The sequence below is a fragment of the Coenobita brevimanus genome, chromosome 60 (assembly GCF_032717465.1).
Source record: "Coenobita brevimanus isolate Jiangsu-jjx chromosome 60, ASM3271746v2, whole genome shotgun sequence".
NCBI lineage: Eukaryota > Metazoa > Arthropoda > Malacostraca > Decapoda > Coenobitidae > Coenobita > Coenobita brevimanus.
The window spans coordinates 33421156-33438008 of NC_137013.1; the positions used below are offsets into that span (position 1 = coordinate 33421156).

The window sequence follows — 16853 nt, forward strand, 5'->3', positions numbered from 1 at the left end:
AGTGGGGGGGTGGCAAGGGTGAGGGAGCTGAGCGGGGGGCAGGCGGGGGGGTTTCTGACCTGGTGCGTGGTGAAACTTGACCCTTTCTACCCCGCTTATCACCTCGCTTATCTCCTTGCTTATCGCCCAGCTTTGCCCTCCAACTGCCACGCATCCCCTTTGTTCTAGGCCGGCCTGCCCTGCCTGCACGGCCTGCCTTCCTTCGCTTTGCAGGCTTTGGGAATTCGTACTCCTCAGATGATGTAGACTGAGGAGAGGGCATGGCAGATGATGATGATGATGTGAGGGCAATAGGGCTAGGGGAACGGGAAATTGATGGGAAATGCTTACTAGGGCCTGGTGTGGGAGACGTAAGTCTGCGCTTCACTCCCTTCCCACGTGCAATACCAGATTTGCCCATAGGAGCCTTCCCTTTCCCAGAGTAAGTTGGGGGTGGTGGGGGGGAAACAACACGATCACTTTCATCACTGTCACTATCAATGGAAAATGGTTCACCACCAATCACTGCCAAATCGTCACTGCTTGCTGTGAGTGTGTCACTTTCACTGCCACAATCAAGAGTAGTACTTACTGTTTTGTCCAGCTCATTTCTAATTTCAGGAGTGCTCAACCCCTTCTGCCTCGCCGTCGGCAGTTCCTTCACTGGTGTAGAGGTAGAAGGAACACTAGCACTAATCACTTTCGAGGAGGAAGCGAGCGACGATGAGTCGGGACGGAGCGCCATTCTCACGCACAGAGCTGGACAGATACTGACTGATGCGGGTCAGGGCAGGGGTGGGGGGGGCCCCCTCGGGGTTGGAGGAGGGAGGTGTGGGATGGCTGGCGTGAAAGAACTCGACAGCTACTCTTGCGTGAGACACTTTGCGCGCTGGAAAAACGCGCGGTGTTCAAAATATTCACGATCATTCCAGAATGACACCCGCGGTTTGGTCCAGTTTTGTCAATGTCATTCTGGAATGACACCCGCGGTTAAAGGGTTAATATATGTGCTGACACTGATATAGCTGAAATGAGATTGACCAATTACAATCACTGTAAAATATGCCTGCGTACTACACCAAGTACTGTATTGCCAGATAAATCTGTGAGTCCCAGAGTTAGGGTGAGGTACCTGGAACCTTGGCTGACTGTACCATATAGAGATCTGAGATGTGCTGAAGGTAAGGGGCTCTGAGGCTAGGGGATGGAGAGTTAGTGGTCTCCACCTCCTGAGATCAACTGCTTGAGTAGGGCCTTATCTTTGAATCCCCTAAACCCATCAGAAACCACAGATTTTGCACCATCACTGTTGGCAGAATCCATCTCAGGTGTGCATTAACAAAGTTTTTTAACCCAAAAATGTGTGGTAACAGCAGGATTGAAGAATTTCATTTAGAAGTGATAACGAAAGATATTACAATGAAGTGTTTGATAACCAAGGGATCACTGAATATGATATACAGGTCAAGTACTAGTTTACACAAATAGCCCTGTTAACCCGTGGATTGCAAGCCACAGCTCAGGCTGGGTAGCGTTGTATTGCGAGCCATAGCTCAGGCTGGGTAGCGTTGTATTGCGAGCCATAGCTCAGGCTGGGTAGCGTCACGTTGTGAGCCACACCTCAGGCTGTGCTGGCCATGCATCACCATAAACAGCTCGACCTCCACACAAACTTACTCATGGCGCTACGCAAAGACAGAGAGAGAGAGTTTTTTTCTTTTCACCAGATGATGCCCTGGATGTTTATCTTCAAGTTTATAATAATTTTTTTTTTTCTTTCATTTTTTCACTACTCCCCTACATAAACTTATGCATGGCCCTACACAAAGACAGAGAGAGAGAGAGAGAGATTTTTTTTTGTTACCAGATGATGCCCTGGATGTTTATCTTCAAGTTTATAATAAACAAAAACTAAAAAAAAAAAAAACTTTTTTCTTCATTTTTTTATGCACCACAGGGTGGGATCAAAAAAGGTAATTGCACAATCCACGAGTTAAAGTACTGTTTACTGTGTAGTATTCAGAAATATATTGCTAAAGTCAGCTCATTAATTTAGTTTGCATAATAGATTGTTGTAGGTGGTGGCTGCCACCATTCATTCACTTGGTGCAGTGCTGCCTTCCTTCATCATCTTTTATCTGTGTTTGCCCTCCTCTCTTCCCATTTTTCCCATCTTTTCTGTCACTTAAAAACTCGTCTGTCCACTTAAGGTAGCTCTACACTAAGTCGCAAACTTAATGGTTTCTTGTAACCCAGGAAACCATTATGCTGGGTGGTAACCATATAATTGAATAATGGTGTGATTTGGAGTCTGCTATGGTGTCCCTGTTAAGTGGGTGGAGAGACGTAAATGCAGCATCCATCCAGGAACAAAACCTCCAGACTTTTCACTCATACCTTGCTGTAGTAAGTCAGTCACTTGTCTACCAAATGGGAACATCAGTTCACTGGATGCGATGGCCCTGCAAGGGCAGTTTGCCTGCAGTTGAGCCTGCTTGACGAGACAGACTGAAGTTACTCACCATCAGCAACATAAAAGTTAGAATATAAATGCAGGTACATAATTCCCTGAAGCCTTTCTTTTCATTTTCTTTTTCTTCTTCTCCTTTTTTTTTTTTCTATACAGACAAAAAAGATGGATTTGTGCCTCTGCACTTCTCTCTGCAGTCAGACTTACTGAAATTTGAAGAGCATGGGGAATTGATGTCACGGCAAGAATGGTGGGAGGTGAAGGAGCAATGTGATGGCAGTATTTTTAACTGGTTGCCAAGGCAGGGTCATCAGTGCAGTTTCCTTACAATCTACACATTCAACGACAAGGCTTTCCCCAAGGGCCTAAGTTTCATCTCTGGCGGAGGGTCAGTTTGTATATTATGAAATACCAGTACTGTACAGGCAGTCCTCACTGTAAGTCAAAGATGTTGTAAAATATCACAACTTTTATCCTACAGTTGGCAGTTTAAATTAGGGGAAAGTAGCAAACTAATGTCATAGGTAGTAGCAGAATTTCAGTAAGAAATTTTTGTATTTAGTTCTGACTTAATAGCAGAACAGAACATTGGATAATGATGCTTATGACTTTTTGTAGTATTATAGTTCCTGCTGTAGTGTGCAATATTAGTTATAGTACAGTATTAAATTTTGCTGTAGTAACCATACATCATATATGATGGCAATAGAGCTGAGATCAGTCACTGAAAATACATTCGATTTGATTTCGATTCAGTTTTGATTCTTGTACTGTAGTTTCAATCTGTATCCAACCCATTGTGAAGTTTGTTGTGCTTTGGGTAATATGAATTAAAGATTGCCGTTATTATTAAGGGAATACAGATGGTCTCCATACAGCTTCTGTACACTGAGATATTGCAGAGCAAATTGCTCTGATGATTAATGAACATACAAGAGCATAGGGTCACCTAATATGTATTTCTGTTATTTAACCTTTTATCCCATAAGACATAGGTATAGAAAAATGAAGGTGTCTTAAGGGTACAAACTCTGACCAAAAGGGGCTAAGACTTCTATTACAGCTGGCAGTATATGTACAAAGTAGAAATATTTTCCTACCCCAGCAACAATCAGCTTCCCCATACCATACACCAGTGTTGAGAAAAATTCATTCAATATCGAGCATGTCTCTTGCCTGTCATAATAAAAATATTGGTGATGTTGACTTCCACTGGGATTACAGTAGTTTTGCTTGAGGGTCATAACCATACATCCATGACTTCACCAGTACTGATGAAGCTGATGGAATTAGAATCAGTTTCTAGTCTTCTTTTTAGATAGTAACACACTTCTCGTCAGTGAAACTTTTCATCATTAGTTAAGTCTTGCAAAAAGTTGTGCGGACATTTGACACATGTAGATGTTTTCAGTCTTTACTACCTGATATGATTCAAAGGAAATTTCCAGTTCTTTAGCAGTTTCCCAAATGGTTAATTGTTGAACTTTGAATTTTGTTTTCACCTTAACAGATGAGAAGGGAGGTAGAGATAAGTAGGATGGAAGTAACAGAAGCAATGAAGAATTCAAAATGTGGAAAACCCCAGGGAATGATGGAGTGTGTGGTGAAATGCTGAAGCACGGGGTAGAGATAGTAATAGAATGGATGTGGAAGATGATACAGATTCGCCTGGGAGGAAGGTAGAGTCCCAGAGGATAGGAAGTCAGGTATAATTATTCACCTGTACAAAGGAAAATGGGAAAAAGAAGTGTGTGGTAATCATCAGGGCATTTGCCTTCTTGTTGTAATAGAAAAATTATATGGTAGGATACTTATGACAGAGTTAGAGAAATAATAGGGGAATTAGTTGGAAATAAACAGGGAGGTTTCAGGAAGGGAAGAGGTTGTGCAGATCAGATATTCATCCTAAGGTGATTAGTGGCAAGTTTCTAGAGAGGGGAAAGAAGTTGTATGCAGCCTTTGTGGATTTGGAGAAAGCATATGACAGAGTGGATAGACATAGACTGTAGTAAATATTAAAAATCTATGGAGTAAATGAGAAGCTGTTCAATGCCATGAAGATTATGCACGAAGGCACTAGGGTTGCAGTGTGTTTGGATATTGAACTGAGTGAATTTTTTTGTTTGAATGTTGAATTGAAATACGGATGTGTCATGTCACTATAGTAATTCAATTTGTATAAATATGAAGTTATAAAAGAGGTAGAAGGTAAGGCAGTGGATGCTGGAGCAGCCCTATTGAGAGAGGCAGTATTTGGAAACTTCCTGTTATGCTGTTTTCACATGATAAAAGATGAGTGTAGGGAAGAGTAAAGTTTTTGTCTTTGAGAGAAGTGAAGTCACTGAATGCACAGTGAGGTTGGATTGGGAGGAAGTGGAAAATATGAGTACATTTAAGTACTTGGGTAGTGTGATGAGTTATGATGGAAATTTAGAGGATGAAGTTCTTGAAGGAATTCAACAGGGAAGAAAGGTTGCTGGTTCTTTGAAAATGTGATAAGAAATAGGGAAGTGAGCATGGAAGTAAAAAAGTTGCTGCATGACAGTATTGTGATACCCTCTCTAGTATAAGGAAGTGAAGCTTGACCTTTTTTGAAGGACACAATAGTGAAGGCAATGGAATTGAGTTATTTGAGAGGACATGTGGAGTTACAAGGAGACATGTTGACAGATGAGGAAGTGAAGGATCATTGTGCTGTGGATGCATTAGGAGAAAATATTTTGAGATAGTTTGGCCGTATGGAGAGCATGGAGAGTGAGAGACTAATGAGAAGAGTGTATGTGATTGAGATGGAGGGGGCGAAAGGGAGGGAGAGACCAAGGATGAGATGGAGAGATGGAGGTATATGAGAGAGGGGGGATTTAAGCTGGAGGGAGGGCAGCAAAATGGCAGGGGACAGAGTGACATGGAGTGGATTTGTTTGTGGACACCTTCTACAGGTTTAGGGCATCTGGCTGTGGATAGACCGCAAACTTTTCATCAGTGAATGGTATCACCTGTTGCCCTGGATGTGGGTCATCTTTGACTCATTTTAGACCGTCTTGGAAATGTATTATTCATTTACAAGCAACAGCCTTGCTGAAGCAGTCATCACCAAAGGTAGTTCTTATTGGAGGATTTCTGTTCTGCTTTTACCATTTTTTCACACAAAACATGATGTTTTGATGTTTACATATTGCTACTCTTTTTTGTCCGATTTTATTTGACAGAGGCAAGAGATATGTTTGTCTTCGAACATAACTTTCTCATTACTGATACCAGGTATTGAGATTTTGATTGTTGCTGGGATAGGTTAATGTCTCTACTTTATACACACCACAGCTCAGCACACTGCCTCCATATTGCCACCTGTAATAGAAATTTTCTAACTATTTGATTAGACCCTGTATTTTCCCAAGAAACAATTGTACCAAGTTGGAAGTGAATTAGTTAAGAAATGAAGGAGAGAGTTTTTAATTGGCAAGTTGGAATTTATCATAATTAGATATTTCCCACTTTTTTATTACTTTAAGCCTTTTTAATGTCACTGTCTTATATCTGCTTTACCTTTATGCAGTATGACTACCTGTAGTCTAGTTGGAATCACAGGGTTTTTAGTTGGCAGGTTGGAGAATATCTTGGTAAGATTTTTCCCTCCTTTTTTTTCCCTTTAAGCCATTTTATTGTCACTGTCTTATGGCTACTTTACTTCTGTATAGTAGGCTATGCTATTTGGAACTATATCTAGTCTAGTTGAGGTCATAGATTATTTTTAGTTAGCAAGTTGGAGCCTGGCCAGAGACTTGGTTAACACATTACTGTAATGGGTTATAGAACCCTCTTATGTGGTTTCTATGTGTGCAATCTGCCAGGTTGACAGATTAGCCATGTATGAGTAAGTGGAGGGGCTATCAGTTCTCAAACACTACACAAACCTTACATTAACACATTTTGTGGTACGTGGGAGTGTTTATCGTCCATTCACTCAATTAATGCTATGTACAGGTGACTTTACACTTGAGTGACAAAACCACATGGTTTCCTGTATATCAGACAGTTATTCATTATGCATAAATGATGTTCCTCAAGTTCAATAAAGTATTCTACTGGAAATCGAAATAACACAAGATGAAATTTTCAAACTGGAAAGGGTAATGTGGCATTTTTGTTTATTCAAGTAAAACCAGCTTTAGGTGCCAAGTGTAGTATGAAATCCAAAGAAGAAGAATAATGCAAGGTCTGGGAGATGACACGAACAGAGGAAAAGTCTCCTGCAAACAGTGGTCTGTCCAGGACATTTTGACTGGGGTAGCCAAGATTGCACACAGAACTAGTGTTGCACACAGAACTAGTGTGGGGTGGCCATGGCATAGCTAACCTTAATGAATGGCAGGTGATCAAAATATGTAAATACAAATGTTCAGTTCATCGCAGTTGCTTCAACCTATGCACAAATAAATCATAAATGAATGTCAAAACTCATGTTAGAATCCATCGTAATGTTTGTATTCAAGGTCAGGTTGTTGGTTTTACATTTTAGAATACAGCATTAAACTAAGTGTGCCATGCTGGAAAAACTAGAAATTAAATTATGAAAACTGTAAAGAGACAATTATAACATAAACCAAACAAACCTTAACTCCAAACAAAGTGAGTACAATAAAGTAATGTTATGTAAACTTGTAAACAAAAAATTGCACCTGTGATGAAATCATCGAACCATCATGTGACATCTCCCTCTATGGAACTCGCGCACCATAACAATAAAACCGTCAGATCATTGGCAGAAATGCCAACTGCAAGAACAATAAAATTTGGAGGTCCACATATTAAGCGGTGACCACTGTATTTGTGAACAAGTAACTGTATGGATTAGGAACTGGCTAATAATCATGAAGCAGAAAGTGGTGTTAAATGACCAACGTTCGTCCCACCTTATTGTGTTAATGGATTTGACCAACTACCTGTCACATCTGGGGTGGCCATAGGGGTGGCCAATGAGATTTCAGGAGTGTCCGTGGCCACCCCGGGCCACCTCCTAAAATTGCCACTGCTTGCGAAGCATTCAGGAAATTTTTCTGAGGTCTGTTTAAACATTATCGACCCTGAATATATACAGGAAAAAATATCAGGAAAAGTGAGCATAGGTGGTTGGAAAAGCTGAAATAGCATAAATCAAGGGGAACACAATCTGCTATCACTTACATAATGAAACACTGATGGGCATATGCTTAAAATCCAAATCACAAAGAGAAAAGGAAGCCTCCCAGTTTCTGACAAACATCTGTTGAATTTCTAATGACATGTTATTAAGGTTGATCACCCTGCATCCCATATTACAATATGCAGTCAGCAGTGATGCAGAGTCCAGACACAGTCTGTCTTTGTCACATCTTCAGGATTTATCATCAGATGTTCAGGGCTTGACTTTTATGATTTAAATTTTAAACATAAGCTTGTCAGACACAGAGGAATGTGTTTTTGTATACCATAGATGCCATGATAGAATTGTGAGGTGGCACATGACAGGTGGATGGATCAGATTCTTACTTTAGAGACAGTTGTGACTTTGGCATTGCCTGCTGGATGAAGCCTTCATTATATTTTATAGGGCTGACTCTGTTGACTCTATGTTTTCATGCACTGTGGTGTTTCAGCACCTCTGCTTAGCTCTAGCTTTATTGAGAGAGTGTTATCACTAACCATTATGTTTGTGTATGACATTTTTTGTCAGTGGAGCATTTCTTTGATTCTGTAATGACTGACTAATGTGAATGAAAATATATTGTATATTTCGTACAGTAGTACTTCACCCATAATGTATTTGTTTTGTTCTCTTTCTGTACAGGATCTTGGGCATGTACTCAACAATGGTGCTGGTGGCTGGCAAGATGCTGCGTGGTTACTTTGCTGGGTCTGCCCTCAAGATTATGTTTGATGATCTTCCCAATGTTGATCGCATCCTGCAGGCAAGTTTATCTATCTATCTATCTATTGCCAGACGCCTCAATCCCGTTTGGGGTGGCCACAAACAAATCGCCTCCAAGTCGCCCTGTCCCCCGCCATTTCACTGCCCTGCTCCCAACTCACACCCCCCTCTCTCATATACCTCTCCACCCCATCCCTCCATCTCATCCTCGGCCTCCCCCTCCCTCTTCCCCCCTCCACCTCACTCACATACACTCTCTTCGTCAGTCTTTCGCCCTCCATCCTCTCCACATGGCCAAACCACCTCAGTGTGTTCCTCATAACGCTTCCTATCACATCCACATCCACACCACAACGCTCCTTTATATCCTCATTCGTCAGCCTGTCTCTCCACGTGACTCCACAGGCTCCTCTTAAATAACTCATTTCCACTGCTCTCACTCTTGACTTGTGTCCTTCCAACAATGTCCAAGCTTCACTTCCGTACGTTAGAGTTGGTATCACAATACTGTCATGTAGTAACTTTTTCACTTCCATGCTCACTTCCCTGTTTCTTATCACTGCTTTCAAGGAACCAGCAACCTTTCTTCCCTGCTGTACCCTTTCAAGCACTTCACACTCCAAACCTCCATCCTTACTCATCACACTACCCAAATACTTAAACGTACTCACATTTTCCAATTCCTCACCATCTAACCTTGCTGTACATTCACTAACTTCACCTCTCTCAAAGACCATCACTTTACTCTTCCCTACATTCACCTTTAGGTTCCGTTTCTTACACACTCTCTCAAACTCATCCACCAAGCCTTGCAGCTCCCCTTCGTCTTCACTCAACAACACAGTATCATCTGCAAACAACAGTACAGGGAGTTTCCAAACTCTATCCTCTCTCACCATGGCCACTCCAACATCCACTACCCTACCTTGTACCTCTTTTATTACCCCATCCATGTACAGATTGAACAACCATGGAGACATGACACATCCTTGTTTCAAACCAACTTTCAAAGAGAAAAATTCACTTAGTTCACCATCCACACGCACTGCAGCCTTCGCACCATCGTACATACTCTTCACAGCATTCAACAACTTCCCATCTACTCCATATATTCTTAACACTTTCCACAATCCTTGTCTATCCACCCTGTCATATGCTTTCTCCAAATCCATGAAAGCCGCATACAACTTCTTCCCTTCTCTAGAAACTTTTCCACTAAAGATCTAAGAATGAATATCTGATCTACACAACCTCTTCCCTTCCTAAAGCCTCCCTGTTCTTCTCCAACTAATTTCTCTGTTCTTTCTCTAACTCTGTCTATAAGTATCCTACCATACACTTTTCCTATTATACTAAGAAGACAAATGCCCCTATGATTACCACACACTTCTTTTTCCCCTTTTCCTTTGTACAAGGGAATAATTATACCTGACTTCCAATCCTCCGGGACTCTACCTTCCTCCCAGGCCAATCTGCACATCTTCCACATCCATTCTACTACTATCTCTCCCCCATGCTTCAGCATTTCACCACACACTCCATCAATTCCTGGGGCTTTCCCGATTTAACTTTCTTCATTGCTTCCACAACTTCTATCCTACTGATTTCTTCCTGTCTTCTCACCTCCCTCCTTCTCCCAGCCATTCCCCAGCCACTTATACTTGCATTACTTCCATCCTCTACGTTCAACAATTCCTTAAAGTGTTCTCTCCATCTGCTCACTTTTTCTCCCTTCTCCACTAGTAATCTACCATTTTTATCTTTCACTCCCCTGCTAACTTCACTTCCACCCTGTCTTACTCTTTTCACTTCTCTCCAGAACATTTTCTTACAGTCCCTCCACTTTACACTCAAATTCCTTCCAAATTCCTCATCCACTCTCTTCTTACTCTCTCTTACTAATCTTTTCACTTCTCTCTTCCTTTCCACATATAACTCTCTCTTCCGCCTCTCAACTTCTTCCACGCCCCTATTTCTCACCCATTCATTGTATGCTTTCTTCTTTTGTGCCACAGCCTGTTTCACCTCTTCAGTCCACCACGCTGTTCCTTGTACCCCCTCCGCCTTCTCTTCCTTCCACACACCACATCACATGCTGCACATATTTCTTCTGTAAATAACTTACACACACCTTCCACGTCTCCCATCTGCTCCAATTCATATTTGCCCAATCGTTCCTCCACTTCTCTCTTATACTCTGCCTTTTTCTCATCCTCTTGTAACCTTTCCACTCTCCTTGCAACTACTCCTTCCTCTCGTCTTTCCCTTCTTCTATTCCTCCATCTCACTTGCATCCTAATTCTGGCCACCACCAAGTAGTGGTCAGAAAGTCCACTCCCCCCAACCTCTATACACTCTTGCATCCTTTACACATCTTCGCATCCTTTCATCCACACACACATAATCAATCATTGCCTTCCTTTCATTCAGTTCACCACCCACCCTTCTCATCACTCGCCATGTATACCTGTGGATCATTTTATGCCTGAAGAGGGTATTGGCTATCACCAACCCCTCCCAGCACAAATGTCCACTAACGCACTCCCATTCTCATCTATCTCGGCAGGCACACCCCACTCACCAACTATTCCATCCACCTTCACATTCCCAACTTTACCATTCATATCACCAATCAAAAACACTCTCTCATTCCTTCCAAACTTTTCCATGCACATTTCCACATTTGTCCAGAACTCTTCTCTCACTCTTCTAGCACGATCTTGCGTTGGCGCATACACACACACAATCGCCCACATTTGTATTCCAACTTTCAACTTTACCCACACAATCCTTGACCCAACTGATCCATACTGTCTTATGCTCTTCTTCCATCTTTTACTCACAACTATACACACTCCTTCCTTTGCCCTCTCATTCTCATCTACTCCTGCACATATACCCCATCCATACTCCCATTCTCTCACACTTTCTCCTCTCCATTTTGTTTCAGTTATTCCACATACATCCACTTTCGCACCCTCAAGCACCTGGACAATCTCTCTCTCCTTCACCTCATCATTCGCTCCTCTTACATTCCATGTACTCATTACCAAGTCCTTTGTCCGGTCCTGGGTCGTCATCGTTTGGTCAGTCCTTGTCCGAGGCTTCTTGTTTGTTTTTTTAGTTAGTTGTTTTCCGGGGAGGGGCACTAACCCTCCGCCAACCCTTTTAGTCGCCTTTTACGACAAGCAAGTTTATATGGAGGCCAAAGTTATCAGATTTTGCATATTCCTTCCTTCCACCTATCATAAAGCAATGCATCCACCCAGCAACCTGCCCTTCTTCACCGCTAACTCATTTGAATATCATAATCAGATCTCCTCTCTCCTCTCACTTAAGGTTGATAACTTCAGTTTCTCCAACCTCTTTTCATAACACAGCTGTCATAAGCTTGGTAGCGTCCTTGTTGCCATTCTCTGTACCCTCTCTAGTTTATTAACATTTCTTTAAATGTAGTGACCACATTACTTCTGCACATTCTAATTTTGATCTTATCATAGACACTTATTTCTCTCTCAACATTTCCATATCCTTATAATTACGAGCCACTTTCATGTTGGCCATCAGTCTTTGTGTATGTTGTGTAAGTCAATAAATTATCTTGAACCTCTCATTTAAATAAAAAATGGCATATGCACTGTGTGTGGGTCTGAGAAGTTATTTATTTTGGTGCAGATTGGAAAGGTCAAGGAGACAGGTCAAGTTCAAAGTTAGCTCATGAATGCCTGATCCAGTTGGGACCAAGCTTGACTCATAACTTGTACTGGAGTATTGGTTGGGAAGAGGTGATTTGATTTTGGTGTAGATAGATCATAGGTCAGGGTTATGGGGCAAGGTCAAAGATTGGGTGCAGCAGCATTGTGCTGTCTGAGCACTTTTGATCAAGTTTTCCTGTTGCCGTAGAGGCTTGTCATGGTATAGTTTTAGGCATGTGCTATGTTCCCCCATGAGCTAGTTTTTAATTTTATATTTGAGTCTTCATACAATCCTTCTACACATTTCTATCATTATGACTTCTGATTGCATCCAGGAGATATGATATAGTTATGCAGAAATCACACATTTGTGAATTTTGAAATTCAATTACATCCAACATATATTACACTCTAACACAATGCAATATCTATACAAGCTTCAGCATGTTTACACATTAGCCTATAATACAGTAATCCCCCGGTTAACATATGTAGTACCGAACATGGTGTGTGATAACAGAATTACATGATAGCAATAGCACAGGACCTGTGGAGTTTATCCTAATTGTTACCAGTCATCCCAAGTGCAAGCCCAAATTTTCCCTTGTATGAGAGTTTAGTCCCACCAAATACAGTTTATATGTACTGGTATGGTTAGTATCAGAAACATACATAAGCATGGTTAGGTTAATAGAAAGTGATAAAAAGGGCACAATAAGGAAGAAACTTGTACCACAGAGAGAAATAAATTGGGTTTGAGGTACTGTACGGAGTTCTGAGGCTAGGGGAAGGAGAATCAATGGTCTCCACCACCTGGGATTAACTCCTTGAGTAGGACCTAATCTTTGAATCCCTCAGAGCCACCAGAAACTACAGACACTGCACCATCATTTTTGTCAGAATCGAGCTCAGGCATGTGATAATGATGTTTGTGAGCTGAAAAATGTGCTATATCAGCCAGCAGGAGGGCAAATTTTCATCTGAAAGTGATAACAAAAACCACTTTAACTAAGTGCGCTACAGTATAGCCAAGGGATCGCTGCACGGTACTCCACTAACTTAGTTTACCATCATGTGCAGTCTTTTCTTATTGTCCAGGATCTGTGAAGGCAGAGTGCTACTTCAAAGTGTGATAACTTCAAATTAAACATGCTTCACATTCATCATTGTGTAGTTAAGCACAGCATGCATGCTCCCCCCCCCCCACAGAGTCAGAGCAATTGGTCATGTCTCAACCACCTCTACAGACCTTAAGTAGTTTTCAGGAGTTATATTTGTCCTGTCTCCTGAAGTATTCTTTAAATTTTAAAGTATTACCTGTTTATATTGTCTGTCAAAAATATAAAGAGCCATTGTCAGTAAATATTTATCACCCACCTTTAGAAGGCAGAGTGATAAAGTTTTTGCTTTCCTTTGTGTGTGTGTGTGTGTGTGTGTGTGTGTGTGTGTGTGTGTGTGTGTGTGTGTGTGTGTGTGTGTGTGTGTGTGTGTGTGTGTGTGTGTGTGTGTGTGTGTGTTCCCATTATATCTCATGAATGGCCTGAGCTATCAACATGAAACCTCCAGGGTATCAAGATATGTCTAAAATCTTGACTGAGTTAAAAAATGGACACTCAGGGTCAAGGTCAAGATCACCAAAATGGCTGCCGATGGTGAACTTGGTGAACTAGTTTTTATCGCCTGCCTTTAACACCATTATATCTCATGAATGGCATGGGCTATCAACATGAAACCTTCAGGGTATCAAGATATGGCCTAAATCTTGGACTTGTCCAACAGCATATTCTGGCAGGCTATTAGTGTTTGGCTCCTGCATGCTTTTCTTTCATTGTGTATACAGGAATGTTCATAGGGGTCTCGGCAACAGCTGTTAGTACAGTAATACCCCGATATACGATACCCATAGATGCAATACCCTGGCTTAGCGATGGAGGTACAAATACCACCAAGCCCCAATACCTGGTGGGTGAGCCCCGGTTTAACAATGGGCCCTCCAATGTCGGTCTCACAGACGACGGGCTGAAATTTTGAATTGCGTGTGTTCCCGCAGCCAGCTGAACCCGCCTGCCTCCCAGGATGTGCAGAAACACTCGCGCAGGTCCCATAGCCATCACTTACCCCACGCTCACCCATATCGCTCTTCTCTCACCAGCCATCTCAGAGTGAGGTTCTCCCTTACGCTTGCCCACTACGTATCGTGTTGCACCACCAGCGTTATGCAAGTTGCAATTGTAGTTCATCGTAACTGTGTTCAAGCAGTGTTGTGAGTAGAGCAGTGATACTAATCATGTGTGGAGTGCAATATTGTGTGATTTTGGGCCCAAACAAGTGATTTTGGGCCCAAACAAGTGTGATAATGTCTGGTTAGGGTGCTGCACTTGGTGGGGCTAGTGGTGGTGCTAGTGGAGGCCCTAGTTGTGGTGATATGCGGCCTGCTAGTGGTGGTGCTGGTGATGTTTCCGCGAAACGTGTGCGTAAGACTGTGTCACTGGAGGTGAAATTGGAAATCCTTAAGCCTCACGACAAAATGCGAAGGTGCGCATGCTATCACCTCGGCTCTCCACCTGGCCCAGTTGACTGTCTCCACCTTTATAAAGAAGAAGGAGGCCATTAAGGATGCTCAACCTTATCCGCCTCCTGTATCACCCGCCTGTGAGAGTGTGCGATGGAGGAGCTGGAGCGGATGCTCGGCACGTGGGTGGAAGATCAGAACCAGCACAAGGCACCCATGAGTCAGGCAATAATATGCACTAAAGCTCTCTTGCTATGGGACGAATTAAAGGTCAGCCATGATCTTGATGAAAGCGAGACCTTTAAGGCGAGCCATGGGTGGTTTGACCCGGTTCAAGAGGCGGACAAATCTCCACCACATGAAGATATACAGTGAGGCGGCGAGTGCAGATACGGTGGCAGCGGCAGCGTTTTCTGATGAGCTGAAACGCATCATCGTGGAGGGTGGCTATATTTCGAAGCAGGTCTTGAATTTTGATGAGACTGGGCTCTTTTGGAAGAGAATGTCCTCCAAGACATATCTTACAACAGAGGAAAGGTCTACACCAGGATTCAAGGCCTCGAAGGACCGGCTGACACTGCTGCTGGGGGGCAACACCAAGGGCAACCTCAAGTTGAAGCAGCTTTTAGCCTACCACTCCGAGAACCCCAGGGCTCTGGTGGGATGTATTAAGGAGAACCTTGGGGTTGTCTGAAAGTTGAACAAGAAGGCTTGGCTGACTTCAGATATCTGCTTGTCATATATCCACACGTACCTTTCTCCTGTGCTGAAGAGGTATGCGTCACATGAAAATTTGGCAAACAGATTTCTTGTGGTGGTGGATAACGCGCCTAGCCACCCTCCCGCGATGAAGGAATGGGCCAGCAATATTGAGGTGGTGTTTCTGCTCCCCTACACCATGTCCTTGTTGCAGCCGATGGACCAAGGGATGATCGCAGCCTTTAAGGCCTACTGCCTCCACCGCACGATGAAGCAGTTGGTAGGGGCCTACGACAGTGATGACAGGCAAAACATTGCAGCAGTTTTGGAAGGGGTATAACATACGCCATGCCCTTGAGAATATAACTGCTTCACGGGATGAGGTTAGCCAGGCAACGATGAACAGTGTGTGGCAGAAGCTGTGCCCAGTGTGTGTCCACCCCTTCACTGTCTTCCCCGAGGGCATGCAAGCTCTGTCTATCGAGTGTATGTGGCAGGACATTGTCGAATTGTCGCACAAGGTGGGCTTTGGGGAGGCTGACAAGGATGATGTGGAGGAGGTTCTCAGGAGCCACAGGGAGGAGCTCAGCAACGAGGAGCTCCTCAATATGGAGATCCAGCACGCGCATCAGAAGGCAGAGGAGGAGGTTGTGCCTGAGGTCCGAGCTCTCAACATCAAAATCCTGAAGGAGATGATAATGAAGCTGGACGAGATGATTGACCTAATGTGGACACACGACCCCATCCCAGGATGAAGCAGGGACACAGCTAATCAGCTCGAGGAGAGGATGAAAGTTTACAGGATGATGCTGGAGGAGAAGAAGAGGGCGGCCAGGCAGAGTACCTTCACAGCCTTCTTCAACCAGGCCCCCACCACGCGAGTGACTCAGAAAGAATCTCCCTCGTCCTCAACGAGCAGAGCATCTCCCCAGCCTTCAACGAGCAGAGCATCTCCCCAACCTTCAACCAGCAGAGAAACACCAACGGGCACCTCCCATTGAGGACGTGCTCAGCCCGTTGTGCTGGACATGACCTCCAGCCGATATCCATCTCCCATGTCACCTGTGTCTCCACTAAGGCACTCTGCCACTCCATCACTGCCTTCCTCATCCCGGCCTCCATCTCCCACACCACCTTGGCCATTGTCTTCCTTGCCACGATGAGAGCCATCGCAACAGACTCCATTGCTGCCTCATCATTCATTGCAGCAGTCTCCCTCACCACCTCCTCTATCATCGCATCGCACTCCGTCGTCATCCCCAGAGCCATCGCATTGCACCTCATCGCCACCGCATGATCCAGCGCATCACACCCCATCATCTCCACCAGAATCATCACATCGCACTCCATTGCCTCCGCCTGAGTCATCGCATTGCACTCCATCGCCACCCCTCTCTGACCTTCCCTCGGAGATTGGGTTTGAGGGCTTTGAGGAGGAGGATTGAGTGTTGGGGAGCACCACATGTCCCCTAGCTTCGGGGGTGGCAAGGATGATGACTAGGCGCAGACATGGGCTTAAAGAAGTAAATGATGAGAGGTGTTTGATGTTTTCTAACCTATTCCTTATGATTTTCAAGCTTTATTTGTTGC

At 43.5% G+C, this 16853-nt stretch overlaps 1 protein-coding gene across 1 annotated transcript in view; it reads left to right on the forward strand.

Annotated features, from left to right (window-relative positions):
* Piezo (piezo type mechanosensitive ion channel component) overlaps window positions 1–16853 on the forward strand; it is a 1050432-nt gene that overhangs the window by 1016451 nt on the left and 17128 nt on the right. The window contains exons 50-51 of the mRNA XM_080275143.1: window positions 2606–2837; window positions 8277–8397. Coding sequence (XP_080131269.1) covers window positions 2606–2837; window positions 8277–8397 — 353 coding nt within the window. The remainder of the gene's footprint in view (window positions 1–2605; window positions 2838–8276; window positions 8398–16853) is intronic.